The 27,800-nt window shown below is 34.1% G+C and overlaps 1 protein-coding gene across 3 annotated transcripts in view; it reads left to right on the top strand.

The window, feature by feature from the left end:
- Positions 1-547: 547 nt before the first annotated feature.
- Positions 548-27,800, top strand: part of CDH10 (cadherin 10) — a 66,060-nt gene continuing 38,807 nt past the window's right edge. Inside the window, exons 1-4 of one of the 3 annotated variants that reach the window (XM_084880664.1) lie at positions 548-883; positions 24,969-25,263; positions 26,482-26,601; positions 27,044-27,211. In XM_084880664.1, coding sequence (XP_084736790.1) covers positions 653-883; positions 24,969-25,263; positions 26,482-26,601; positions 27,044-27,211 — 814 coding nt within the window. In that variant the 5' untranslated portion in view covers positions 548-652. The remainder of the gene's footprint in view (positions 884-24,968; positions 25,264-26,481; positions 26,602-27,043; positions 27,212-27,800) is intronic. The other 2 variants (XM_084880665.1, XM_084880666.1) reach the window with 2 other exon arrangements.

Raw genomic sequence — 27,800 nt, 5'->3', positions numbered from 1 at the left:
AAGGCACTCCTACTTTGCTTTTGTTTTATTTTTCACCTTACTTTAACATTTGAGCAGGATTAAAGTAGAAGAAAGGGTGACACTGTTTTAAAAACCATTTACATACAATTGCATTGCAGAACAGTTGCATGTTTTCTATAGGTTATTTATATCACCATTTTGTTTTTAATGTTTTAATTTATGTTAAATTGCTCTGGAAATATTGGCATGCAAAATTAACTACGTCTCTACTCTATATAGAGATTATAATTCCTAAAAACCGTTGAAGTGCCAAAACAGGAAAAGACATAAAGCTTAATGTGTCCCATCTTTCGGATGTGTTTGAAAGAAATTACTTACTATTTTATTTTCTTAAATTATAGACATGTTACTAGATGAGCAGTTTCTCAATTTCACCATTCTTTTATGTAAAAAGGGAAATAAATACTTTGGTTGCTATTATCCATTAATCTTTGTCACAATAACTTTAAACCGACAGCTAACATTCACAATGTTGTCAATTGACTTTCTTGTTTGTTTATTTGAAGCTTTTGGAAACATGTACAAAACACTGATGAAATGTTGGAAACCAGCTGAAACCCAGTAAAATTCAACCCAATAAAGTAAGATTGATTTTTCATCATCCACGCTGGGAATTTTCAAGGAGTGAACTATGACATTAGATCGAGTTTTGCTACTGTTTCTACTCTGGGTATGCTTGCCACACTTCTGCTCTCCAGAGATAATGTTCAGAAGGACTCCTGATCCTCAGCAACGAATTTTAGGTCCACGCATACCGAGAAGTGATGGCAAAATTCTGCATCGTCAAAAACGTGGTTGGATGTGGAATCAGTTTTTCTTGCTGGAAGAATATACAGGATCTGATTATCAATATGTGGGAAAGGTAAGTTTCTATTGAAATTGCAAATATTTACATTCTTTCCTTATGTGTCTTATTAAAGAAAATGTGAAGGTCATCAAGAGCATCCTTCTCATAAATTTGATTCTCTAAGTATTAGTAAAGCAAATTAAGTTTCTACAATAGAATATAAATTGTAATGTAAAATACTATGGAAAGAATGAATATAACATGATAAAGGAATTCATTTCCCGGAAATCTGTCGACTAACTTATGGATTAAAGCAGTACTGGAAATTACTATTTTAGAATTCATAGCTAGAAATCAATGATAGTGACAAAACTTTGTCAGTATAGTCATTGCAGTGACAATGCATATAAATAATATAAAACATATGTAGCTTTCATTCCTGTTGAATTTGGTAAGGAAGAAAGGACATGTTTAAAAGTTGTTTAACATTTTACAAAATGAGAAAGCAACTGTCATTAAAAATATAACCTAAGGCCAAAAAATGTCATATTTATAAGAAAACTTATTTCAGATATGTGCTATTTGTTTTACTTAGGTCTCAAAATAGGTACAATTCTATAAATGAAAATAAATAGGAAGGAGTAATACTAGTTCACTGATTGCAATATGTTGCAGACAAAGACGAATTATCATTCTATTTAGTTAAAAAAGTTAGTGAGGAAAATTAGATGTGGTTGGGAATGGAATGAAAAATGTGACATATAAGTACTATAACAATAACTGCTTTTATACACTAGATTGTATTAATTTCCAATCTTTTTTCTTGGCACTATCTAAATCTAATCAAAGTTAAATAATGTCTTCAGAAGGAATTCACTGTAATAGTTAGGGTTATTATTTTTATGGACAGTCTATGAAAGTATGTCAAAGAAAAATAAGTTAAGCATACCAACAGAAGGAAAACAGATATAGTCACATGTTAATACATCACATGTAAACACTATAAAATTAAAATAGATGCATGTGTTGGTGACTTGTGCATTAACCCAAACATTAGTAGCTTCATTCAAATAATTAAAAGTGTTCTAAAAGTTTTTGGAGTAAGAAAAACTATTTTTAGAGAATACATGTTCTTTGATTTAAAACACTTTGATGCAATTTTTTTTCGTTTCAACTATTTCATTCTTTTTTAAAGTGTCTGGCAATATGGGAACAATGATATTAAAGGTTAAATGTCATATTGAGTATTAGGAGAAAAAAAGAAACAGTGGCCTAAGCAATATTACCAGAAATCATGTAGAACTGACTTATCACAGTCTTCATCTGATTGAATGCCCAAGATCAGAGGGCTAAGGTAAAGTTTAGGAACACTGCAATAGGCAAGTTTTAGTTTATGAAACCAACCACATTAAAATATAATAGAAACCTGAATCATATAAACTATAAATAGTTCTCTGATTCTTTCTGGTTATAGCAGTTATTTGCATTTTCATTTCTATTTTTCTTCATCTAGTCCTTAATGAGGATTTAATAAATGTTGATAAATTGAATTATCCTTATCTTATGCACCCTCTCATGATATTCAAGCTACTTCATATGTAGTTTTATTTATTCTCTCCTCAAAGAATATGGACACAATGAAATCAAGAACTTTCTCTTGCTCTTTGTTTCTAGCTGTTATAGTAGAGCTTATTATTTAGTTGATTGACCTGATTTCTATTGAATTGAATTCCCAGAGTCATCTGATACCACTTGGCTTTTGGAAGGGAAAACTAATCTAGAATTTTAAATCACTATGTGCAATTAAAGCTGATGTATACTTAAGATTTTTCCATTTTAAAATCTTCTCTACTCTGCTTTATAAAAGCAAATCAGAAAACTCTTTCATGACAACAGGGCTTAGGATTTCATGAATGTGATTGCCCGTTCTTTTCTATACAGTATATGCAAAGCTACTAGATTAACAGAAATATTAGATGTTGTAGCTCTGAGTTTGCTTCTAATGTACATGGTGTCATTTTTAGTTTCTATTTCAAATCCCTTTTGTATTTTATGTCATGACCTTGGAAGTAGCTATTTAATTTTTTTCTTATCTACAGTGTTATATGCACACATATCAACTACTTATTAATTATTTATATAGCATTAATATCTCATACAATTAAAATTTAATTTCAGATATCAACATAAATTTAATATATGCCAAAAAGGCAATCTGCAATATAGATTATTTCAATAAACATATGTTGTAATGATTATAAGTTGTGGCTAAGACATTTTCTTTATGAAGTATAAAAAATTAAAAATTCCCTAGATATTCTTTCTAACATTATTTCTAATGAACTCATTACATTTATCCTTCTTTCAGAAGTTTTACTTCTAATTCTTACATGCATGGAATCCAATGTCACATCTTACATCCATGTGATCCAATGTCTGTAGGTTAGTTTAGACATAGGAGTAATGTGTGCCCCAATGCTGGACATAGGATGATGGTGATAGACACCTATTGTAGTGAGAAATGTATATTGGGCTCAGAATAGGGACAGTGGAGACAATTACACTGGTGGAGTAAGAATGATACTAAAAAAGCAGCATATGCATGAAGACTGGGAAAAAATAAGGATTAGCAAAAAAAAAAAAAAAAAAAAAAAAAAAAAAAAATCCAATCTAATCCTATAAAGAATGAACGGCATATAATTTATCAGATAAAAACCAATTTCTACTTAAGATGTTAAAGCAAAGGAAAAATAAAACACCTTACTTCTCATTCAGCTAAAGCAAAGGGAAAGTTAGAAAAAGAATATAACTGCCAATCAGAAGATCTAGGATGTAACCTTGTTTCTGCCATTAATATTCTGTCAGTGGTTAAATCAAGTATCTTCTCCTTGCCTTCATTTCTCACCTATTAAATCAGAGTGTTTTAATATATATATATATTTTTAATGTGATTATGTTGAGTGTATTATTGCACCAATTTATCTGCTCATTGAATACGAGTTTTGTCTGAGTCCAATTTTGTACTGTCCAGGCAAAAGGAGAGAGAAGAGTGGAAGATAAGAACCCACTCTATGTGTGAATGTGATGTGATCAGATGTGAATATGGCGTGAATAGAGGCAAGATTTTTGTTTGCTTTTAATTCTTGTGGCCACCTCAAATTAGAAGCTCTAGGACAGTTGAAAATGTAGATTTCTCATCTCTTGTAGTCTCATGCCAACATAGCTTCCTGCAAATACGACTCTTCTGTGTGACTCATTTACCCTGCCATGTGTGTGCTAAAACCGGTGTTCTTTACTTCTGCCACAACCATGCAACCTCTTCCTTTTTTCTAAATAAGATGGCGTTGATTTTTCTTTCTATGTAATACCAAGCATTTTGTCACATTGAACCTGGCCAACTTTTTTTTGGATCCTCAACTTCAGATATCCTCTCTTAGTGTATTTTCCTCTGTTCTTTTAAAATTCATTGCATATAGGTAGCCTTGAGTCATCACTTGATTTTTTTCAAAAACTGGGCTGCTGTTTTTTTTTTTTTTTTTTTTTTTTTTTTTTTTTTTTTTGTGTGTGTGTGTGTTATTTTTTTTGTTTGTTTTTGTGTGTTTTTTTCTCCTAAAATCCTTTGTTTTAAAAAATAGGAAGACATATATTTTCTCTATAGGTATGTTGTTATTTTTAAACTGAGAGTTATAAGACAAGTTTCAAACTGGTAAGGCTCTTTTCTGAATGTCCAGAGGATGGTGGACTTCATTCCTCTAGCTCTGCCATTGGGCTTTTTAGATCCTTTTAAGCTCCTAATAAATGTTGTAGCTGGCCAAACCACAGCTCTAGGATAACATTTGCAATAGCCATGCAGACAACTTTTTGTTTTGTTTTCTGAACTGGCTTAGTAAAAGTCTTGAGTTTTGAAAAACATAAATTTGAGTCTATCCTTTCCTGTATTTATGATTTTTATTATTTTTTTAAAACTAGACCTGGCAGTATTGGTATACTGTAGCCTGCTGAATTTATAAAAGTTCATTGTTAGTTTTCCATGATGTTTTCATGCCAGTTGATACCATGGTGATAGTTTTAAAATTGAGTATGGTTTGATAGTTGTACCAGACACACAGATTTGGAATCCTGCCTCTGGAGAGCTAGTTGTTAATAACTTGCCAATTTACCTCTGTAAATTAGCATTTCTTTTATGAATATATTGCTGAAATGGAATATAATAATTTATGGATACATAAGTATGTTTTCTGGCATATTGGATGTAAATAATCAATAAAATTTTATAATCCATCCCCCTTCTATCTTAACTACAATGCTCATGGAATTTCTTGACTGTCTTATTAATCTTATACTGACTCAAAACTGAGTAATAATGCTTTCTTGACCTGAGACTTTAATTTATTTTCCTGTCACAGTTTTCTCATTTATATTTTTATTTGAGGAATTTCATTATGGCTGATCTCTGTGGCCTTTAAATATTAATCAATCTCTTCTTAGTTTAATTGAATTTGTTTCTTTTAGTTCTTACCTCCTGTTAAAGAAATCTAGCTTAAAATTTTTCATTTGTCCCTACAGTCTTTAAGGTTTATCATGTATTTTACTGTTAAATGCACTAAAGCATGTCAATTATCAATTATTATGTTTATCCTTTATATACAATCCAGAACTGACTATTGAGATGCTGATTATGATAGATGACACAGTAAAGTGAGAGAGGATTAGTTTTCTCTCAAAACTTTGAAATTGGATATTTACTAAGGGAAAACTCCATTTTCTTTCTTTTTTAAAAAAAAATATATTTTATTGATCTTTTACAGAGAGGAAGAGAGAGGAATAGAGAACTAGAAACATCAATGAGAGAGAACCATCAATCAGCTGCCTCCTGCACATCCCACACCGGGGATATGCCCGCAACCAAGGTACATGCCCCTGACCGGAATCGAACCCAGGACCCTCCAGTCCGCAGGCAGACGCTCTATCCACCGAGCCAAACCGGTCTCGGCCAAAACTCCATTTTCAATAATATGCAACTTCGAAAAGAAAGAATGAATGCGTTAATAGGCACTATTTCTTTTCTTTCTTCAGATCAAATGTTGAATAAAGCTATCAGGAACAAATCTTTTTTAAAATAGGTAATAAACCAGCAGAACTTCAAAACCAGCAAACACTAATTACTACATTGTTCATCTCACATTACAGAGTCTAGCCAGGTCAAAACAGTCTTTTGGAAGTCAAAATGATTTTAAAGCATTCACAAAAGTACATCATTACTAATTGGTAAAAATTAAATGATGCCAATGCAAATCAGATAAAAAATATGAAGCCCAAAAGAATCGTAAGCCATATATTTCCAGATATTCTGGAGATAGGTCTTTTTTAAAATTTTAAATATATATTTTGTATTAATTTCAGAGAAGAAGGAAGAGGGAGAGAGATAGAAACATCAATGATGAGAGATATATTTTGATTGGTTGTGTTCTACATTCACTCAGGACCAGGACAGACAATCTAACCTGCAACCCAGGTGCATGTCTCCTTGACCTGAATTGAACCTGGACCCTTCAATCTGCAGGCAGAAACTGTATCTGCTGAGCCAACCCTGATAGGGCTGGAGACAGGTTTTAAATCTTGAGATCTGATTAGTCAGAAATGCAAAAAACTTTTTATGTATAAATTATTTGCAGTAGTCAAATGATAAGCAAAAGTCTCTGTTAGGTGTTGCAAGAAGCAATCTTTCAGAATATATATTAGGGAGTTATCATAAACACCTGTGGAAGGGAGATGTAAGAATTAGGGTCAGACATAGAGAGAATCAGTCAGTGATGCAAGTCCTATGGCATAAGCTCAACTCATGGGTTCTCTGGCGTTTAAATATTCTACCAGAATATCCAGTGGTCTAGACCCTTACACCTTTAGCTCCATCAGATTTCTGATTGGGTTTCCCTTAGAAATGCTCACCTGGAGTGAGGCAGCTCCCGAAAGTTGAGGCAATCCATGGAGGGGATTTTACCCTATTGGCACAACATTCTGTCTGTCCTTCCAGGCCAAACTGGGGCTGGCAAATCTGTACATAAACCACAGATAATTATTTAACCTGATTGTTTTCATTTCAAACAATATTGAATAGAAATATTTTATCACTTATAAAATCATCTGAAAAAGTTCTTATAAAAATAGTATCTCTAAGAAAATAATGAATTACCAATTGAATAGAAAAATTATAACAGTATTGGAAAAAATAAATCTCAAGGAAAACACACTCACTCAGACACACACATAGACAATAGTATCTCACCCGAAAAATATAACAATTAAAAAAAAACATATATATTTGAAATAAATTTACCAAATCTACTAAAAGTTTGTAAAAATTGAACTATTTAAATTAAGAAAACATGTGGAAACATTTGAAACTAGAGGCCCGATGCATGAAGATTTGTGCAAAAATTGTCTTTCCTTCCCCTGGCTGCCGGCATCGCCTTTGCTTTGGCCTGGAGCTGCCTTTCTGACCCCCATGCTGCCCCAGGCCCAGAGTGGCTTGGGTGGTGCAGAATGCCTGCATTGTTGCCATGGTAACAACGCAAGTGCCCTGTCCCCACCACTTGGCACCTGAGTATGCAAATTAACCCATCATCTTTCTTGTATTAATTTGCATACTAACTTCTGATTGGCTGGTGGGTGTCATGAAGGTACGGTCATCCCCTGAGGGGTCCCAGATTGAAAAGGGTACAGGCTGGACTGAGGAAACCCCTCCCCACCCGTGCACAAATTTTGTGCACTGAGCCTTTAGTATAATTATATATACTTAAATTTTCATGAATGTTATTTTGCTAAAGTAATCCCATTCATCTTTTTTTCTTATTAATACTATATGCATTTTGAAGATTTATATTATTTCTATACTATAGTGTTGAACTTAACTGTTGCACAGTATTTCATTATATGCTCTATCAAATTAAAAAAAAAATAACAAACAACCATTTAGCTGCCCTACTCAGAAAGACTTACCATATTTTCCGGCGTATAAGACAACCTTTGAAATGAAAAAAAGTCAACCGAAAATCGGGGGCAAAAGACCAAAACTGCACAAAAATTACCTGCAAATCTTGACGGCAAAGTAAGTCTTTTCTTTGAAGTGGGGGATAGTCTTATACAGCGAATATAGGCCTAAACATAGGTTTTAACTGTAAAATTAGGGGGTCGTCTTATACGCCAGAAAATACGATAGATTCAATTGGTCAACAATAAGAGCTCAACATTTTGCTTGTTTGTTTTAATTGGTGTATTTTAAATTCCTCTACATGGTACACAGTAGGAACAGATACATGACCCTGGCCTTCCCTAAAGTTCTAAATCCTTGTTTTTAATTAATTACTATAGTCATTGTCCCTTGGCTTCTTTATAATATAAATTGTGCCGAGTGAGATAAAGGAAAAGAAGAATGCAATAAGGTTAGCACTGATGGATTGTTTGAATGTGGTCACCAATTAACCTTAAACTAAATTCAGAGTAAACTCTCTAACACTGCTAGAAGTATATATAGTATTGTCTTCTTTCTCTTTCCACTGAACTTTATCTTCATAATTTTCTCATAGAATTATTTATTGCTTATTTATTTACTTATTTGACATAAGACTTTATTGTTTAAAGCAGTTTTAGTTTCACAGTAATATTGAAGAAAAGGTAAATATATTTTCTGCATACTCCTTACTCTGGGACATGTATATTATCAACATCACTGAATAACATGGTAAAACTGTTAGAACTCATGAACCTTCATTGACGCATTATAATCACCCAGAGTCCATGCTTGATTAGGTTTAACATTGATATTGTATACTGATAGGTACCTATCATTATGTTATCTTACAGAGTGTTTTCACTTCCCTAAATCTTCTATGGTCCTCCCACCTATCAACCTCTTCCCTCCAACCCCCAATCCCTGACAATCACAATCTTTTTACTTTTCCCAATAGTTTTGCCTTTCCCAGAGTGTTGCATAGTTAGAATCTAATATTATGTAGCCTTTTTCAGATTGGCTTTGTTCACTTACTAATAGTATTTAAGACTATTTTATGGCTTCCTGGTTCATTTTCTTAGCAAAAAATAGTATTTTATTGTCTGAGTGCACCATTTTATTTATATGTTCACCTAAGGAAGGACATCTGAGTTGCTTCCAAGCTTTAACAATTATACAGGGGTGGTCAAAAATAACTTTACCATTGTAATACAAATAATTAATACAATAATTAATAAACATTAACACAAGAATAAACTGTTTCACCTACACACACCAAAAGTCATTTGTCCACTTCTGTAACACAGCTGCTATAAACACCCAAATGTAGGTTACTGTGTGGACACAAGTGCTATCAACTCCTTTGGGTCAATTCCAAGGAGCAGTATTGGTAAAAGTATGTTTAGTTTTGTAAGAAACCTCCAAACTGTCCTTCAAGTGACTCCATATTTGCATTCCCACTAGCAATGAATGAGAGTTCTTATTGTTCCACATTTTTGCCAGCAAGAGTGTTGTCCATGTTCTGGATTTGGGGCATTTGGATAGGTATGTGGTGGTAACTCATAGTTATTTTAATTTGAGTTTTCCTGATGTCAAATTATGTAGAGGGCCTCTTCATGTTTTTATTCACCTTTTGTGTATTTTACTTGGCAAGTTATCTCTTAAGGTCTTCTTATTGTTGATTTTAAGAGTTCTTGGTACATTTTGGGTTACAGTCCTCTATTATTGTCTTAATAAATATTTTGTTTCTTCTTTGTTCTATCTTCTCATTATCTTTATATTGTCTTTTGCAAAGCAGGAAATTTTACTTCTAATGAAGTCTAGTTTATTAATTCTTTCTTTCATGGATCATGCCTGCAATTTTGTATCTAAAATGCAATTTGTATACCCAAGGTTTACTCTAGGTTTTTTCCTATGCTATCTTCCATGAGATTTCAGTTTTGCATTTTATATTTAGGTCTGTGATCCATTTTGATTAAATGCAAATCTGTACCAAGTACATATTTCTGAAGTAGCTAATGTATAATATAAAATTTATGTTAATCCCCTGAAATGTCTATTTTCAAATTCCATAAGTATTATGCCATTTATATTATCTTTAATACTAATATCTGTAAGCATAATATTAGCACTAAATAAAAGTGGAATATATATAACCCTTTTAAACATTAAGTAATAAAAATATTAGTTGAGGGTATAGTGTATGCCAGTTATTGCTAGGCACTATACATGCTATAATTTACACAACAACATTGCAATAAAACATTGCTATTCCTACTTTACCAAAAGGAAACTGAAGCTTAGAAAAGCTAGCCATTATATCGAGTTTCATAGCTCTTAAATTATTATACAGCTAGAATTCAAACTTAGTATTATATTATCAGTAAACTTGAATTATTTCACTATAGTATTCTAGGATATTAGTAAATAGATGTAAAACATCACAGAGAAAGCACAACTCTTCTTTATTACATTTTATGTTTGTGGGTAGTACTCTTATTGAATGCATAAATCTATCAGCAATGCATTTCAACCTGAAATTCCTTTACTCTTAAGATGCTGACAATCGTTTATAAAGAACCCTGAAGTTTCAACTTAGCAGCCAAATTCTTTGAAACTATGACCTAATCTATCAGTCTTAGTTCCATATTTTAAAGGAAATAATGGCATCTATTCATGCATGTTGTAATTTTGGAAATCAAAAGTAGATGATGAATGTGCCAACTTTTAAAACTCTTATCAAACCCCATCTAAACGCACAGCATTGCTACAATTTAGGGTGCATATCAATAGAAAAACATAGTAGCTTCAAACAAAAATCTCATTTATTTCAATGCAGTTTTAATTATAAAAATGCAAAGAGGAATCTAAAGGAAACACTCAGAAATGGAAGTGGCCACATAGATCATAATTACATGTTGATTATGTGCTATGTTGGTGGTTAGACTTCTTTTTCAACATATTTTCCTACTATCCTGCTTCTTATGCCAAAACATGTAAGCCAATGGAAATGCACAGGATATTGAAACATTCATACACACACTGACACTCACGCAACACACATAGAATTGAAAATATTTCCAAATGAAACATCATTACCTTATTTTTAATTTAATCAACAGAAAGTGAGAATATCTGCCTTTTAAAAGGGTAAGCAGTTGGGATCTTGTATTATCTAAGTAAAATCATCCAAAAAATGTTAAGTTAAAGGCAAAAGATAGTCAGATGTTCACAAAGTTAGAGGTAAAAAAATTAACAAAGACATGAAAATACCAAAAAATTAAATAAAAAAAAAATCACACTTTAAAACATGGAAAATATGCTATACATTTAATTAACATCTGGTCCAAAGCTGTATTCTAACTGAAATCTGGCCTATAAAATGTAGATTATTTAATCCCTTCAGGGATTAGATAGAGTTTTCCATATAAACTCAAGATTTTAAATATGAAAAATTTTGTGGTCATCTAAAATAAAAATATAGTTTTCCAAATTAGTTTTCCAGACTAATTATGGTATTAGAAACTTCCATTCCAATAGATTATTACTTTTCTTAATTTCTTATAATTGTGTCATAGTGTTCTTCCTTGCTAAATATAAATTATAGTTTATAAGAATATTTGAAATTTTAAATGTTCTGTAAAATTCAGAATCGAAATAACTTATAATAATGAATAGTTAACCAAATTTAGTGATGTAATTTATATATGTCATTTCTGTATAGCCAAGTATTCTGAAGTGACAAAATGTAAGAGTTTTGTATTAAACATCTTCAGTTACAGAACTTTGCTCCAAATCTTAAATAATTTTCAATATTACTTTCTGATAGTCTTACAGATTTTTAACACTTAAGTGATATTTGGTTTATAACATAGTTTACTCTCTATTAAAAAAAAGAACACATTGTCTTTTTTATTTTCCCTATGCTTATTTTGCTTAATATTACATGAAGTTATAAAAGGCTCAAAGTAATTTATATGCTGTGCCTTTTTAAAAAAAACCTTGAATTTGGGGAATGGTTAGAAGTCTTAAGGAAATATATACAATTTCTGTAATTATTTCTCAAAGGAGTTAACAGTTAAATTCAATTTTTGCCTGAGAAAATTGATATGTATCATTAGTCATATCTTCAGTCCATTTTATTCATCTCATTTTGTTTAGGGATTACAGCACAGTTTAAGTAATTGTTAAATTCAGCGGGGAGGGTTTAGTTGGAATACCACCAGTGGCCGCAGAAGCTGAAGTAGTTATTTATTCTTATAGTCAGAGAAAGTTACTAACAACCTTATTTTTTCTCTTTCATAACTGAATGGAAATTCATCTCATTTTCTTCTCCCTTGACTAATGACTAAAGAATGCAAGAAACATCTTAGCTGAAAAATGAAATTAAGCTATTGAATTTTAATGGTGTGTTGTCTTTATTTTTATGTGAAGAGGATCATGAATGAAATTAAGCATGAAATTATATGGAAATATATTGAACTATTTTTTTCAACTAGCAATTTGTTTTACTTTATTAAAAACGGAATGGATATAATTTTAAAATGAGATAAAAAGGACAATGAGAATAATTTTAGGGGGATTAAAAAAGAATAAATATATCAAGCCTTTTGTACTTAGCCATAAAATCAAAGTACAAACAATGCAGAAAACTCCAGAAAATTACAATTTAGGAATTTGTCAAGGTGATAACAGTGGTAAATAGGAAGTATCTAAATTGAAGTGTAAAAAGTAAATAAAAAATAAATACAGGTATTGATGTTAATAATCCCACTTTTATATAATTTCAAGTAGTAGATTATAGTACTAATAACACTGAAAACCATCTATTCCCCTTGTCATGTCACCACCAGTTATCCACATCAATATTTTCTTCATAGAATTTAGACAAAGGAAATGAGGCGGCTTAAGCAAACTTGAAAACAATAACTTTAAATATATTTTAGAGTTATGATATTTTATTTATTTATTTATTTATTTAATATATTTTATTGATTTTGTACAGACAGGAAGGGAGAGAGATAGAGGGTTAGAAACATCGATGAGAGTCATTGATCAACTGCCTCTTGCACATCCGCTACTGGGGATATGCCCGCAACCAAGGTACATGCCCTTGACCGGAATTGAACCCGGGACCCCTCAGTCCCCAAGCCGACGCTCTATCCATTGAGCCAAAATGGTTTTGGCTAGAGTTATGATATTTTAAAAGAAATATGAAATAGCCTTGAGGTTTAAATTTAAAATTATTTCCAATATGTCAGAGGACATATAAAATATATTTGTGAACAAACAGATGAGAATTCAGATAAACAAAATTTATAAAGACTTTATAGGCAACCTAAAATGGGATGGGTCGCTATGATGGCTACACCAGCCACCAGAACTGAAGTAGACAATGAAGGTAGTATAGTTTAAACTGAGATGAAAATTAGTATTCATTTCAACTTTAGTTTGGACTCAATGGTTATTTTGTTCGATTTCTCCTCCACAATTAGCTGTGTAGATTGGCTTCTCTTACCAACCTCCCCAATTACATCTCTATTAATATCACAAGCAAAACATTCAATCCCATATCTTCCCAGAAGAGATTATGGCTCTCAAATTGAGTATTAAGAATGCACCAGTATCTGTGCATTCTAGTGGACATGGGACCACCCTACCTTCCCATTTTCCATGTGTGCAGCTTATTTTGAAGTTCTCTATGCCAATAGACATATCCTATTCTTGCTGGAAGAGAACTTTTCATAAATTTCTTACTTTTTCTTTTCCACTTCTAGGTATTAATACACCCAATTTGCTTAGATGAACTTACATTACTTGATAGGACACACAGAAACTGGCCGGCTACCCAGGGCCATTCCAGGATGGTAGAATCCCCATGCTGGTTTGCTTACCTCTAGAGAATAAAGAGAATGCTAGAAATTCCCGGTGGGTTTCCTGAGCTCTGTCTCTCAGCTGTGACACCAACTCACCTGCGGAGTTGATCTGTGATGCTACCTCAGTCCCCTTGAGACTTGGGGAGCAAGGGAAACTGATACAAACCTGAAGCTTTGGATGTCGTTTCGGCTGAGCCTCAATCTATTTGCGTACCTTGTGTCTTTAGTGGCCAAATCTATGGAAGTGTAGCAAGCCCACCTAGCAGCTGCCATAATGCACTACTTGGGGTCTGCTTGACAATCCTATTTGAAAGGCATGCAGTCCTCAGGCTCACTTATTGGTTGGGCTTGTAAGGAAGGAGAAAAGCCATGTAGGGTCTCTAATGAACCTTTTAAGCAAATGTAAAAGAATCGCAAAATGTCACTAACATTTTAGAAAATCCCACAGCATGAAAAAAGAAGAACCTCATTAAAAAAATAGAGCATCCCTCTCTGGGGTAACAAGAAATAAGTCACAGGGAGTAAAGAATTTTAGAATAATTAAATTGAAATTTCTAAGGAAGTGGGAAAATATAGGACATTTTTATAAAAAGAATCATTTGAAACATGTATTTTACTTCACATGATAAATAGTCAAAGTGATACGGATAAAACAGTCAAGGATAAATCCAGAAGGCCTAATGCGCTGCGAATAGAAAACCTATTGGCAAAACTGCAGTTGAGCTCTCCCCTCCCCCTCCCTCGCCCTTTGCCTACCTCCACCCACCCTCATTTCTTCTTATGCCACAAGTACCTTCTTGTTGGGACAATCACAGATCATTAGTGCAAAGTCCAGACCCAGAAAAGCAAATTTCCCTGTAGCTCCCTCTGCCCCATCCCATCCCCACCCCCCCTATTCTTGCTTCCCCCTCATAGCTTGCTGCCCTGCTCCCTCCTGTAGCTCTCCTCCACTGCTTGTATCTCACTGTCCCACCCTCCTGCTGATCCATGATCCCCTCATTACATGGTTGGTCTCATTATTACATCTTTATTATATAGGATGATAAAACACAGATGTCTATAATGGCTTATCATATAGTTTCAAAGACAAATTTGGATTCACATTTCTATCCCTAGCTACTACTAAAAAAAAATAAATTTGTATCCCAGTAATTCATGTAGAGGTCATATTTCACTGATTCAATCTCAAAGTTAACTGAAATTTCTATCTAACTTGCAGCCAAGTCTTTTTCAACGATTTTTATGTACATTTATAATTATAATATAAATGACCAATACCCACTTTTTATTATGGACTTCTAATTCAATTTTACTCCATCCATAATGGTCAGCCTTTTCAAATAAGTAGCACAAAATGAAGTCTTTATTTCTCATGTCTGTGGCATTTGACTTTTTTATGTCCACCCCTCCTACAAATAAATAAATAATTCTGTGTGTGTACTGTGAAATGTTCAGAGTCCAAAAGAATAAAATGTTTATTATCCTCAAAATAAATATATTTGTAGCTTCATTAAGATATAAAAATAATAGTTAAAATTTGTATGGGTGTTATAAAATTAGGGGCATATATACATATTCATACAAACACACAAAGTAGAATTCTATATTTTAAACACAAATTAGGAAGGGAAGAGAGGTCAAGTTAGACTTTCAAAAGAGTTTGAATGGGATTCATATAGGATATAAGGCATAAATAGGAACTTGATAGAAGAGTAAGAACTTATAGGGTGGGTACATCAACTTAATGTGGAAGGATACAAGTTATAGAGGCATGATATTTGCTGATAAATTTGTGGAATAGGTTTTATAAGTTATGAATGTATTAACCAAATGAGCAATCTCCTTTTTTGTTAATAGATGAGAAAGAATCATTGATTGGCTGCCTGCTGCACGCCCCCTACTGGGGATTGAGCCAGCAACCTGAGCAACCTGAAAATGTGCCCTTGACCAGAATTGAACAGGGGACCCTGCAGTCCTTAGGATGACATTCTATACACCAAGCTAAACCAGCTAGGGCAACAATCTCCACAGGATATTTAATTGATTTATTTAGTTATTTATTTCTGACCAGACTGAAAGTCAAACTAGACTAAGGATTTCTTTTTAAATTTAGTGGACTATGGCTATATTTCAGAGGATAATTGAAACCCCTGATATCATCACATAAATATTGTATTTTACACACAGACACACAAATTTGAAAATTTTTTCCTAGGGTAGTGGTTCCTAACCCTTTTTAGATTACCATTTCATTCAGTGCCTTAAAAATAACAATATCAAATTCCAAACTCCTTTTAATTTTTCTCCTCCTTCACCATAACCCCTAGGAAAAAAAAAATGCAACTGCCTGGTCCTTCTCATTTGAACATCCAATTAGTACTTGTTACTCTATAGCTTTCAAGATAAAAGCACTTTTACAAGCCTTGGAAGCCCAAGAGATTTTGCCGCTGTAGCAAAAATCTTTAAAACATCTATGTCCTAAAATACCACATTCTCTTCAGTTTAATTTATCTTAATTCAGTCTAGTTCAAGAAATACTTATTTAAGTAAACTCCTTTAATACATACCTACAGCTAGCCCTCTCTCCTCCTTCATTTCCTATCACCATACCTTTAAGGGCAAAAAAGAAGGAGGAAAAATTCTCAGCTGCCACAGTAGCCCAGAGGAAAGGGGTGATCATTTGTTATTTTTTTCTCTAATTTCTTTTATCTTATTATTCAAAATAAATCTCTTGGTTTTAAATACTTTGCATTTACTCACGTTTTTAGACACACACACACACACACACACACACACACACACATATATATATATATATATATATATATATATATATATATTACTATATTTTAAATCCAAGATGCTTAAGAAGACTCCTTGAAGTTGTGAGGGAAAGTAGGTATTCAGTGTGCAATGTCATTTGCACACCTCAGGATTTTTTTTTTTAATTTAAATTCAGTGATTTTCAAAACTGTAAGAAGGAAGATGCCAGGCTTCTAGAAGTATGTCCACCTTCTCTAAAATATTTTCCAATACAGTGGTGCCTCACACAACGAACTTAATTCATTCCAGGAGCAAGCTTGTTATGCGAAAAGTTCGTTATGTGAAACGTGTTTTCCCATAATACATGTTAAAAAAAATAATTCGTTCTGTAGCATAAAATATGCTAAGATGACATAAAAAAAATATGCTAAGATGACATATTTTTATTTAGATACATCTAAAAACATAATTTTTTTAAAAAAAACACACATTTTTTTAATTTTAAGACAGACTAAGTAGAGTCTACCGAATCTTGCACATCTTCATCCATTTTCTGCTTTTTGGCCGATGGTTTCATGAAAAACCTGTCCAAAGTTCGCTGTGCGAGGCGTTCGTTATGCGAGGCACCACTGTAACTCTAGAAAGGATAGATTAATTGCTAGGGAGAATGTTTTTACTCTATATTATACATGGCACTTAAGGTCTTGAGGCAGATAATGTCCTGTAAAATATATGTCTATGCAAAACTTAAATAAATGTCTTCAATATAATATTGGTATCTTTATAGTACTAGCAAAGAAATGTGTCCTTCTCAAGATATTTCAAGGTGTAAGTCAGCAGTAGTTTAGCAGGATATTTCTTGAATTTTATAGACAAAGAAAATAAATCTGACCTGTTATAGGGTCTTGAGTAATCCCAAATGTCTTCAGGGAGAGCCCCCAGTGCTTTAGGACCATCCCAGCTTGGACTCACCAGTCAGGGTGGCCCATGAAACAAGGCCCATTTTCTTTTTTTTCTTTTTAAAAAATATTTTATTGATTTTTTTACAGAGAGGAAGAGAGAGGGATAGAGAGTTAGAAACATCTATGAGAGAGAATCATCAATCAGCTGTCTCTTGCACACGCCCAATGGGGATGTACCCACAACCAAGGTACTGCCCTTGACCGGAATCGAACCCGAGACCTTTCAGTCCGCAGGCTGACGCTCTATCCACTGAGTCAAACCGGTTTCGGCAACAAGACCCATTTTCAACTGGTTGCAACCTTAGAAGACCAGATGGGAAAAGTCGCAAGTTATTGAACCCAGATCTCACTAGGGTTTTTTTCTTTGGGAGGAGATCTTTAGATAACTATCTCAAATGTGGAAAATAAATCACTTATTTTTTATGCCAGACACCAAGCTATGTAGACATCATTGTCCGTCCATTGTTTCATCCTCTGTGCTTTCCTCTGGCCCCAGAAAGAAAGTGTTTGGGAAAGTATTCATCAATCTACATTATACATGTGTTGTTGGCCAGAAGGAAGGAGGACAGGGACTGGGTAGAAGTGGGCAAAGGAGAGGAAAATGGGGACATCTATAACAGTGCCAAAAATAAAAATAAAGTTAAAAATAAGAAATTATACATGAGGGTTATTTTAAAATGATTATAAATACTTTTACAATCCATTCCATTGTTAAGCTTTATTTCTCATTTCTATTTTTGATGGAAAGTAATGGTTTCATTTGGGTTCATAAAACTTCATTTATATTTTTCTATATAATCAATATTAAAATAATGTTCAGTCTTCTTTGTAAGTTTCATATACTTCATTTCAAGATTTCACACCTTTTTTTCTTCTTCCCTTTTCCTCCCAGGCTCAACAAAATGAGTAACTACTTATTTATTTCTGACCAGACTGTGTTTACATGCTTTATCATGTTTTCAGCTGCTTCCTGATACTGGGCCATCTTCTCTAAAATGTCTTATTGGTCATAAATTATCTATCTATCTATCATCTATCTATTTTGCTGGGCTGACTGCCAGCTGCCAGAAAGATGGCCCTGATCACAGGAGAGGCCTAGGGACCATTGGTTGTAAATTTAGTTATTTCATTGAATTCCTCCTTTCACATCTGATATTATCTTACGCACTAGAGCAGAAAGAGCAAAATGCTAATGAGGATGGTACAGGAATAGCATAGCATATTTGCCACAATCTGGATTTTTAAAAAGAAAACAAATATAGAATTTATTGGCTATTTGGAAGAACAGCAGGCGTAAAATTATAACCATGCACTAGCAAATCTATGTAACAATTTCTAGACTTTTTAAAGTTCATGAACACACACAAAAATAGAAGTTGTTAAATTGGAGAATGAATGTTACAGTCATTGTGATGCATTCATCAAAGTTTATCCTTCAAAGAGCTAGCCCAACCATTTAATCACAATGTAGTGTTACTAATATAAAATTCTTATTTTTCAAAATTTCCCAGATGTCCCCATTTTCCTTTTCTTTGTCCACCTCCACCCAGCATCCGCCCCTGCTTCCCTCTGGACATCACTGCACTGTTGTCTGTGCCCAAGGACTTTGCATATATGTTCTTTGACCAATCATATCAGCTTCTCTTATCCAGTCTTCTCCTAGCCCCTCCCCTCTGACAGCTGTCATCTGTTCCATGTATCAATGCCTGTTTCTATTTTGTTTGTCAGTTTATTTTGTTCATTAGATTCCACATATAAGTCAGATCATATGTTTGTCTTTCTCTGACTGGCTTATTTCACTTAGCAAGTAATCTCCAGGTCCACCTATTTTTTAAATATAACCAAATACCAACAGTTATCAATATCCAAAAGGCATTAATATCTGTGAATGAGAAAGAATCTCACGCAATATGTTTCTCTGAACTAGTAACAAACTTTTACAGACAAAATTAATAAATATTTATTCACTTTTTAAAACTTGATCTTCATTTTTCTTTAAATGAAGAGTGAAAATATCACATTTTTTATAGATTATCCTTTTGGTAACAAATTACGTAATTTTCCTGTACTTCATAAATATGTCATTGTAGTTTCTCATTTAATGTGAGGGACTGAAAAATAAAGGTGAACCGATATCAAGAGGTAAAGTTTCTACCAACATAGTACCTACCCCGAAGTGTAATCTTTAATTCTGTGAGATAAGAAATCAATTGTATCTCAGTTTCTTCTTTTAGTCTAAAAATCTCTATATATAAAAGGCTAATATGCAAAGTGTCCCCACAGGAGTTCGACTAGGAGAATGGGACATGTGCTGACCACCAGGGGTAGGTGAGGAACATGGCGGGTGACCAGCAGTGGCAGTGGGGTGCTGAGGGAGCAAGGGAAGAAGGTGGTGGGAAGGTGGAGAACCTGATTGGCCCTGACACTGGCCAGGCTGAGAGACCCTACCCATGCATGAATTTTGTGTCCTAGGCCTCTTGTAAAAAAATAAAATAAGGACACCCTTAAACTAGATATTGCCACATGACCACTTTTATCTTATAAAATTGTAGAAAAATGATCTTAAGATGAATGTTATTCATGAAATGTAAAATTATCAGAAGCACGCCACATTTCAAATGACCCGATTTTATTAAATTATCTGCGCCTAAAATAATGCCTTTAAATTCAATTGATTGTTCAGCTTTAATTATGAAACTGCTCAATATAAGCAGTGTTATAATTAACCACATCTAAATAAAAAAGTTAAATCAGGAAAATGACTTTTAAATGTGCAGCCCAGCACCAGTTGTTCTATTTTCATTAATTGTCATGTATCTTGCCATGTCCTTTATCTGCTTGTGAATTTACAAGGAACATAGCAGGTTGTGAATTTTTAATAGGTTTTCCTCAAGGAAGGAAAAGGTCAGCATTAACATAAAATTCTTCTTAAAGATTTGTGGCACAAATGTTTCACACCAAAGAACAGGTGTTACTGAGGAACTAAAGCCTCAATAATCTGACTTTTTTTTTTTTCCATTTAAAGAAAACTTAATGCCTCACATAATAAAATAGCACAAGGTCAAATCAATATAGAAGTTATTTCAAAGTAGATGCTGTACGGTATTTGACACATAATCCATAATCCCACCTCTCGGTAATAGAAACAACTGATTTTATTCAGTTAAATGTTTAATAAATCCAAGTATTGATAACTAACTTCCTATATAATAAGAGGCTAATCTGCAAATTGACTGAACGGCAGAATGACTGGTCTCTATGATGGGCACTGACCACCAGGGACCAGACAATCAATGCAAGAGATCCCCCTGGTGGTCAGTGCGCTCCCACAGGTGGGCAGTAAGGAGCAAGGGGTCCTGGACTGCAAGAAGGATGTCTGACTGGGGGTTTAGGCCTGATCCCCGGGGAGGGGAGGGAGGGGGTAGAGGAGGAATCGGGCCTAAGCTGGCAGGCAGACATCCCCCAAGGGGTCCCTGACTGTGAGAGGGTGCTGGCCAGGCTGAGGGACCCCACCCACCAGTGCATGAATCTCGTGCACTGGGCCTCTAGTTCAAATATAAAAGTGAAGAGCAACAAGAAAGCTACAGTTTTTAGCATTAACATTCATCTGATATTACTTAGTAAATAAGTTGAAATGTGAAATAAACCCACATGAGGGAGAGAGACATTACCAGGGAAGAAGTAATTATAGTAATAAAAATCAACTTAAAAAGAAGAGAGGGCTTAGGCAGGGGACTGTGATTAAGGAACTTGTGCATTGCTCTTTTGCTTTAACTATTAGGAAACCATCATTATCAATGCTATTGTTAGTTCTTGTCTCCAACTGTTCACCTACAGGAGGGAGCAACTCCTCAAATCTCAGGTCTAGAAATGTACCTTTCGGCATTATTATAGTATCTGTTTCTTCTTCTTCTTCTTCTTCTTCTTCTTCTTCTTCTTCTTCTTCTTCTTCTTCTTCTTCTTCTTCTTCTTCTTCTTCTTCTTCTTCTCCTCCTCCTCTTCCCTCCTCCTCCTCCTCCTCCTCCTCCTCCTCCTCCTCCCTCCTCCTCCTCCTCCTCCTCCTCCTCCTCCTCCTCCTCCTTCTTCTTCTTCTTCTTCTTCTTCTTCTTCTTCTTTTTAATTTTCTGGACTTTTCTTTAGTTATAGCTTTTAAAATATATATATATATATATATATATATATATATATATATATATATATATATATATATTATTGATTTTTTACACAGAGGAAGAGTGAGAGAGAGTTAGAAACATCGATGAGAAGAGAATCATCGATCAGCTGCCTCTTGTACACCCCCTACTGGGGATGTGACCGCAGTCAAGGTACATGCCCTTGACCGAAATAGAACCAGGAACCTTTCAGTCCACAGGCCGACGTTCTATCCACTGAGCCAAGCCAATTTTGCCAACTGTTGCTTCTTTACTGTCCAGTTCTCAAATATGTTTATTTAAAGAAGATTTTGATAAACATGCTATAGGTAAGCCCCCAAACATGGTTACTTTGGCCCTTTATGCTAGTGTTAGTGATCAGCTGTTTCCCATTTTAAGAAAATTTATTTTTTAGCCTACCAGCATGGCTCAGTGGTTGAGCTGCAACCTATGAACCAGGAGGTGGTCATGGTTAGATTCCTACTTGGGCCATATGCCCTTTGTTGTGGACTAGATTCCCAGTGTGGGATGTGCAGGAGGCAGCTAATCAATGATCCTCTCTCATCATTGATGTTTCTATCTTTCTCTCCTTCCTTCCTTCCTTTCTAAAATCAATAAAAATATATTTACAAAAATGAAAATTCACTTTTCTTTTATATGTGCTCTAATAGTGCAAGATAATTTTATTGTAAGTCTAGATCTTTAGGCCAAAAGATATAAATTCACAAGTCTAATTTCTTTCTCTTAGTTATGAGGAGATTGAAATCCTCTTGTTTCTGATTCTCAAAACCACAGTCCAACTTCCAATCCCCTAATACCATTTTCAGTTTTCTAATCCGACAGAAACTCTCAAGGGGATGGGAAATTTAATTTCCACTCTCTGTAGTATAAGTGAAAGCAAAAATCCTGCTGTGATTCATAGTCCAAAATGGAGCATTATTAAAATTAAAATCTCACCAACACTAGCAACTTTTTTGCATGACTAACTGAATAAAATAGCAGAACCGGTGTTAATGATGCCCATCTTGCTTCATATCCTCTCTACTCCGAATCTATGTTCTATATTCATCTGGTATTTCCCAGGAGGTGTAAAATGCAAGGAAATTCCCATGTTTAAACCTCTTCTTATTCTTTTTTTATAATCTATTTTACTGATAGTCACAGAGAGGAAAGGAGAGGAATAGAGAATTAGAAACATTGATGAGAGAGAAACATTGATCAGCTGCCTCTTGCATGCCTCCTACTGGGGATGTGCCCACAACCAAAGTACATGCCCTTGACTGAAATCGAACCTGGGAACTTTCAGTTCGCAGGCCTATGCTCTACCCACTGAGTCAAACCAGTCAGGGTCTCTTCTCATTCTTTGAAGTAACGTAGATGTTATATTAAGGAACTTCCCTCATTTTTGTGGGTCTAATACAAACCGCAAATTTATCTGATCAAATAATTGATAATATCAATAATATTTTCCTAAATTATGTTGGTTCCCAAACAGAGTAAGAAACATGCAATGCTTATGCCTGCCATTTGGAAAATGGAAAATTACCCAGTGTTTCACATCCGTGTAATTGCAAAGTTGCCCAGCAACTGCGTGCAATTTCAGTTACTAAAAACCATCAATCTTTTGACTTTTTGAAAGTGTTTCTCTGGACAATGCAGCAGTAATTAGTTACTTGTAAGAGCTTTTTAGTTAAAAGCAGGTGTTTCTTAAGTTTCTCAACCTTGCTTTGTTGCTTATGAATAGTAAAAGATGCCATAAAAAATGTCACCTGACACCTTTTCCTCCAAAGTATATATCAATTTGGGGTTTACTTTATCCATTAGGCCTGTAATAATGAGTAATTTTCCAGAAAAAAAAATGGAGTCTGATCCAGATTTGATGGCTAAGTGCTAATTATTGCAAACTATTAACCAAAAAGCAGACTGCTTTTGTAGACCCAACAATAGTAGTAATACAATATATTAGGCCAGCGGTCAGCAAACTCATTAGTCAAGAGCCAAATATCAACAGTACAATGATTGAAATTTCTTTTGAGAGCCGAAAACTGACTTCTGCACATGGGCCACTAAGTTTCAATCGCACTGTAAGTGTGTAAACGCACGTGGTATTTTGTGGAAGAGCCACACTCAAGGCCACAGTATGCCAACCACTGTATTAGGCATATGTGTGCCTCAAAATATTTATTTAAGATAAACAGTTTTGATATTCATATAAAATGTTTTTACAGTTATGTTCATTTACTCCTATTAATGAAACTTTCAAATAAAGAAGCAAAATTCTATTTTAAAAAGAAAATAATCAGCTTAATATTTCACATGTAATTAGATCAAAATGCATGTTGATATGTCATCTAAAGAGCAAAATTCAAAACTATTTGGGTAAATATGTCTATAATCTTTGCATGATTAAAAATATAATCTCCAATTTTTAATTCTCTTAGCTACATGTCTGAATTAGTACTATGTTTTATATGAATATTTAAAAAAACACATTCACGATGATGTCTAAATTATTATAAATGCTTTATAGAAATTTAGATAATCTACATATTTTTATATTTCTTATCTAATAAAAATAAAAAAAATAAAGTATACTCATTTATTGCAAATAACCAAACTGTGATCTCAGCATAGAAAATGTTTATTGATCGGATGGTACAATTAAAGAGAAATTTATAGCCCTAACCAGTTTGGCTCAGTGGATAAAGCGTTGTCGGCCTGCAGACTCAAGTGTCCCTGGTTCGATTCTGGTCAAGGGCATATATCTTGGTTGAGGGCACATACCCAATGGGGAGTGTGCAGGAGGTGGCTGATCAATGTTTCTCTCTCATTGATGTTTTTAACTCTCTATCCCTTTCCCTTCCTCTCTGTAAAAACATTAATAAAATATATTATTTAAAAAGGAGAAATTTATAATTCTTGTGTTTTACAAGGCCATGCTCTATTCCTTCCATGGTGAGCCCCTCCCCTCAGGGTAAGAATTCCATGAGAGCAAATGGATATTTATAACTGGAACCTGTTTATCCTTTTATAGACTGTACTCAAGACTATAAAGATTCTTGGAACCTGTTTTTCCCTATTCGAGCATCCCTGTGTTTGCTTCTTGGTCCAAGGAAGGTCTCTTTTTCAGGTCTGCCACCTTAAGGCCAGATTCACTCACTGATATATGCACAACTTAGCCAGGCATGTGCCCTGACCAGCAAATGAACCAGCAAACTCTTGGTTCTTAGGCCAACACTCAACCCAGGAGCCACACTAGCCAGTCTTAACTCATTTCAAAAACTAAAATAACTGATCCCATTATTCAGTGATGGGATATAAGAAACTTCCTTTGAATTCTTTCAACATTACGTGCCTTTAGATATTATCATGGATATGCTCCTTTTTCGTTCTTTCTAGCTTCATTCAGACCAAGATAAAGGAGATGGATCACTCAAATATATTTTATCTGGAGATGGAGCTGGTACTCTTTTTATTATTGACGAAAAAACAGGTGACATCCATGCCACAAGAAGAATTGATAGGGAAGAAAAAGCCTTTTATACTCTACGTGCACAAGCTATTAACAGAAGAACTCTGAGGCCAGTAGAACCGGAGTCCGAGTTTGTGATCAAAATCCATGATATCAATGACAATGAGCCGACATTCCCAGAGGAAGTTTATACAGCTAGTGTTCCTGAAATGTCTGTCGTAGGTAAGTTTATTTTGAACATTTATGGTGCTTTTTCAAAAAGTATTTTAAAAAATCAAAGAATTCTCAAAATATTATGACCATTTAATTGAAATCACCATTGACTTGTACTAAAAATGCATACATAATATCCTCACTTAGGATAGGAGTTTTTGTATTTGTAAATTTTACAATATAAATAAGTGGACACTTTCCTCAAAAAGCCAAGAAAAGAAAAACATTTAACTTGGTAAAAAAAAAGTTAAAATATAATATTTTGTCACATGAATTTGGATAATAGCTGCGAAATATTTTGACACTAAATATAAGTACATTTAGAACATAAATATAAAAAAGAGTCTCTGCATATATAATCTAGTCATTTGCCTTGAGTTTGTCTGGATTATCTTGACAATATAAATGATGGTGTTAATGAGATCATCCAATTATTTTACATAGACCACATTCATTTTTTATGAATAGAGGATTATAAAAAATTCAATATATGAAAACAGTTTTAGAGATATATGTTTGGATTTAGTAAAATAGATTCATTTCTCAAATGTTGGACAAGTTATATGAATTGATAAAACAATTGGAAAAAATTGTAACAGTTGTTATAGCAAAGTTTGAAATTCTTCATTTCTCAAAAGCATTGTTCTGGGATTACTATTTAATATTTACTTCACTGAATCCCAAGGACTCCTGTCCATTGCCTTATTATAAAGCCCTTTTAATATCTTGAACTTTATGAGAAAGCTTTTAATAGTTCATGGAGCTTGGGATCATCTTGGATTGCTTCTAAATTTAAATTTTAATCTATTCATAAAATTGTATTCTAGAGCAGATGTTAATTATTTTTACAGTTAATTAGTGAAGAGGGGGAAAGGAGCATACTTATTCCTTTGTGATTAGATATGCCCTTTACATCAAACAAATCTATTATGAGGAAATGAATTTAAGTATCAAACCTGGGCATTTGTAAAGTGACTGCATTTTAAAAAAATCTGATACACTCTATCAGTATCTACTGCATGCATGAAAATAAACTTGTTTGCCACATAAATAACGTAGTTGAACTCAGAGTTAACTCTAGGTGTGATGTTCATGTAAATGATCAATACATGTTTTTTTAAGAGGTCATGATTAAAGCCAAAAATCATTCAAGTCTTCCATGAAAACCAGTGCTTTTGCTCCTCCTCCTGGTGCTGTGCAGAACTAAGCTGAATTTGGATACTTCAGGTACTTCTGTGGTGCAAGTCACAGCTACAGATGCTGACGACCCTTCCTATGGGAACAGCGCCAGAGTCATCTACAGCATTCTCCAGGGGCAGCCCTACTTCTCTGTGGAGCCCGAAACAGGTCAGGAACTGTGCCTTGGTTTGTTCCTTTAATAGTCTTTCCGATCTTTACAAGTAGAAAAAAGGTGTGGAAATAAGAATAAACATTACCATGAATACTCCCAGCGGAGGGATGACGCCACACTTAGAGATTTACAAACTCCAAGTTGAATGATTGAGCAAGCTGATGAAAAGATGCCTGTCTTTACATATGGGTTTGCGTCCCATGGGTTTAGGACATTATCCAGTACACACGGTACTCTTTAAGAATCAGGAAAGTGACAGCACATTGTAAAATATCTGCATTGGATCACTTTTACAATTTCTAGACAATAAAAATTAATAGCAAAAACATATTTTGTCTTTTAAAAGTCACCAGTTTGGACATACACTTTGTGAGCTTAATCAACAAATGATGGAGTTTTCAGTGAAGGTAACAAATGTTTTTTGTATTCTCTTCAAAGGAATCATCAGGACTGCTTTGCCAAACATGAACAGAGAAAACAGGGAGCAATATCAAGTGGTTATCCAGGCCAAGGACATGGGCGGCCAGATGGGAGGCTTATCGGGGACCACCACCGTGAACATCACGCTGACAGATGTCAATGACAACCCACCTCGCTTCCCCCAGAGTAAGCTGGTTTTAATGGTCTTTCTGTAGGGTGGAAGCTGCAGAGAAAAAAAGAAAAAATCAGAAAAATACCCACAAAACTTCTCTCTCTCTCTCTCTCTCTCTCTCTCTCTCTCTCTCTCTCTCTATATATATATATATATATATATATATATATGTACTGTGGTGCCTCACACAACGAACTTAATTCGTTCCAGGAGCAAGTTTGTTATGCGAAAAGTTCGTTATGTGAAACGCGTTTTCCCATAACAATACATGTTAAAAAAAATAATTCGTTCTGTAGCATAAAATATGCTAAGATGACATAAAAAAAGATAAATTTTTTGTTATTATTTTTATTTAGATACATCTAAAAACATATTGTAATTTTTTTAGAAGCCATGATATAAAAAAAATATTGAGTTTAACTTAAAAGGACGACTGCCGTGATACGTGCGTGATTTAATTCGTAATGAAGAACGATTGCCGCGATACGTGCTTAAGTTAAGCGCAGTGACTAACGACTGCCTGCAGTGCCTGCGCGGAAGGATGCAATACATCGGCAGCGATCGTGGAAGCTCGGGCGAAGCAGTCGTGGAAGCTCGGGCGAA

The sequence above is a fragment of the Pipistrellus hanaki genome (assembly GCF_964339955.1).
Source record: "Pipistrellus hanaki genome assembly, chromosome: 4".
Taxonomy (NCBI): Eukaryota; Metazoa; Chordata; class Mammalia; order Chiroptera; family Vespertilionidae; genus Pipistrellus; species Pipistrellus hanaki.
This window is presented reverse-complemented; position numbering and strand designations above follow the sequence as displayed.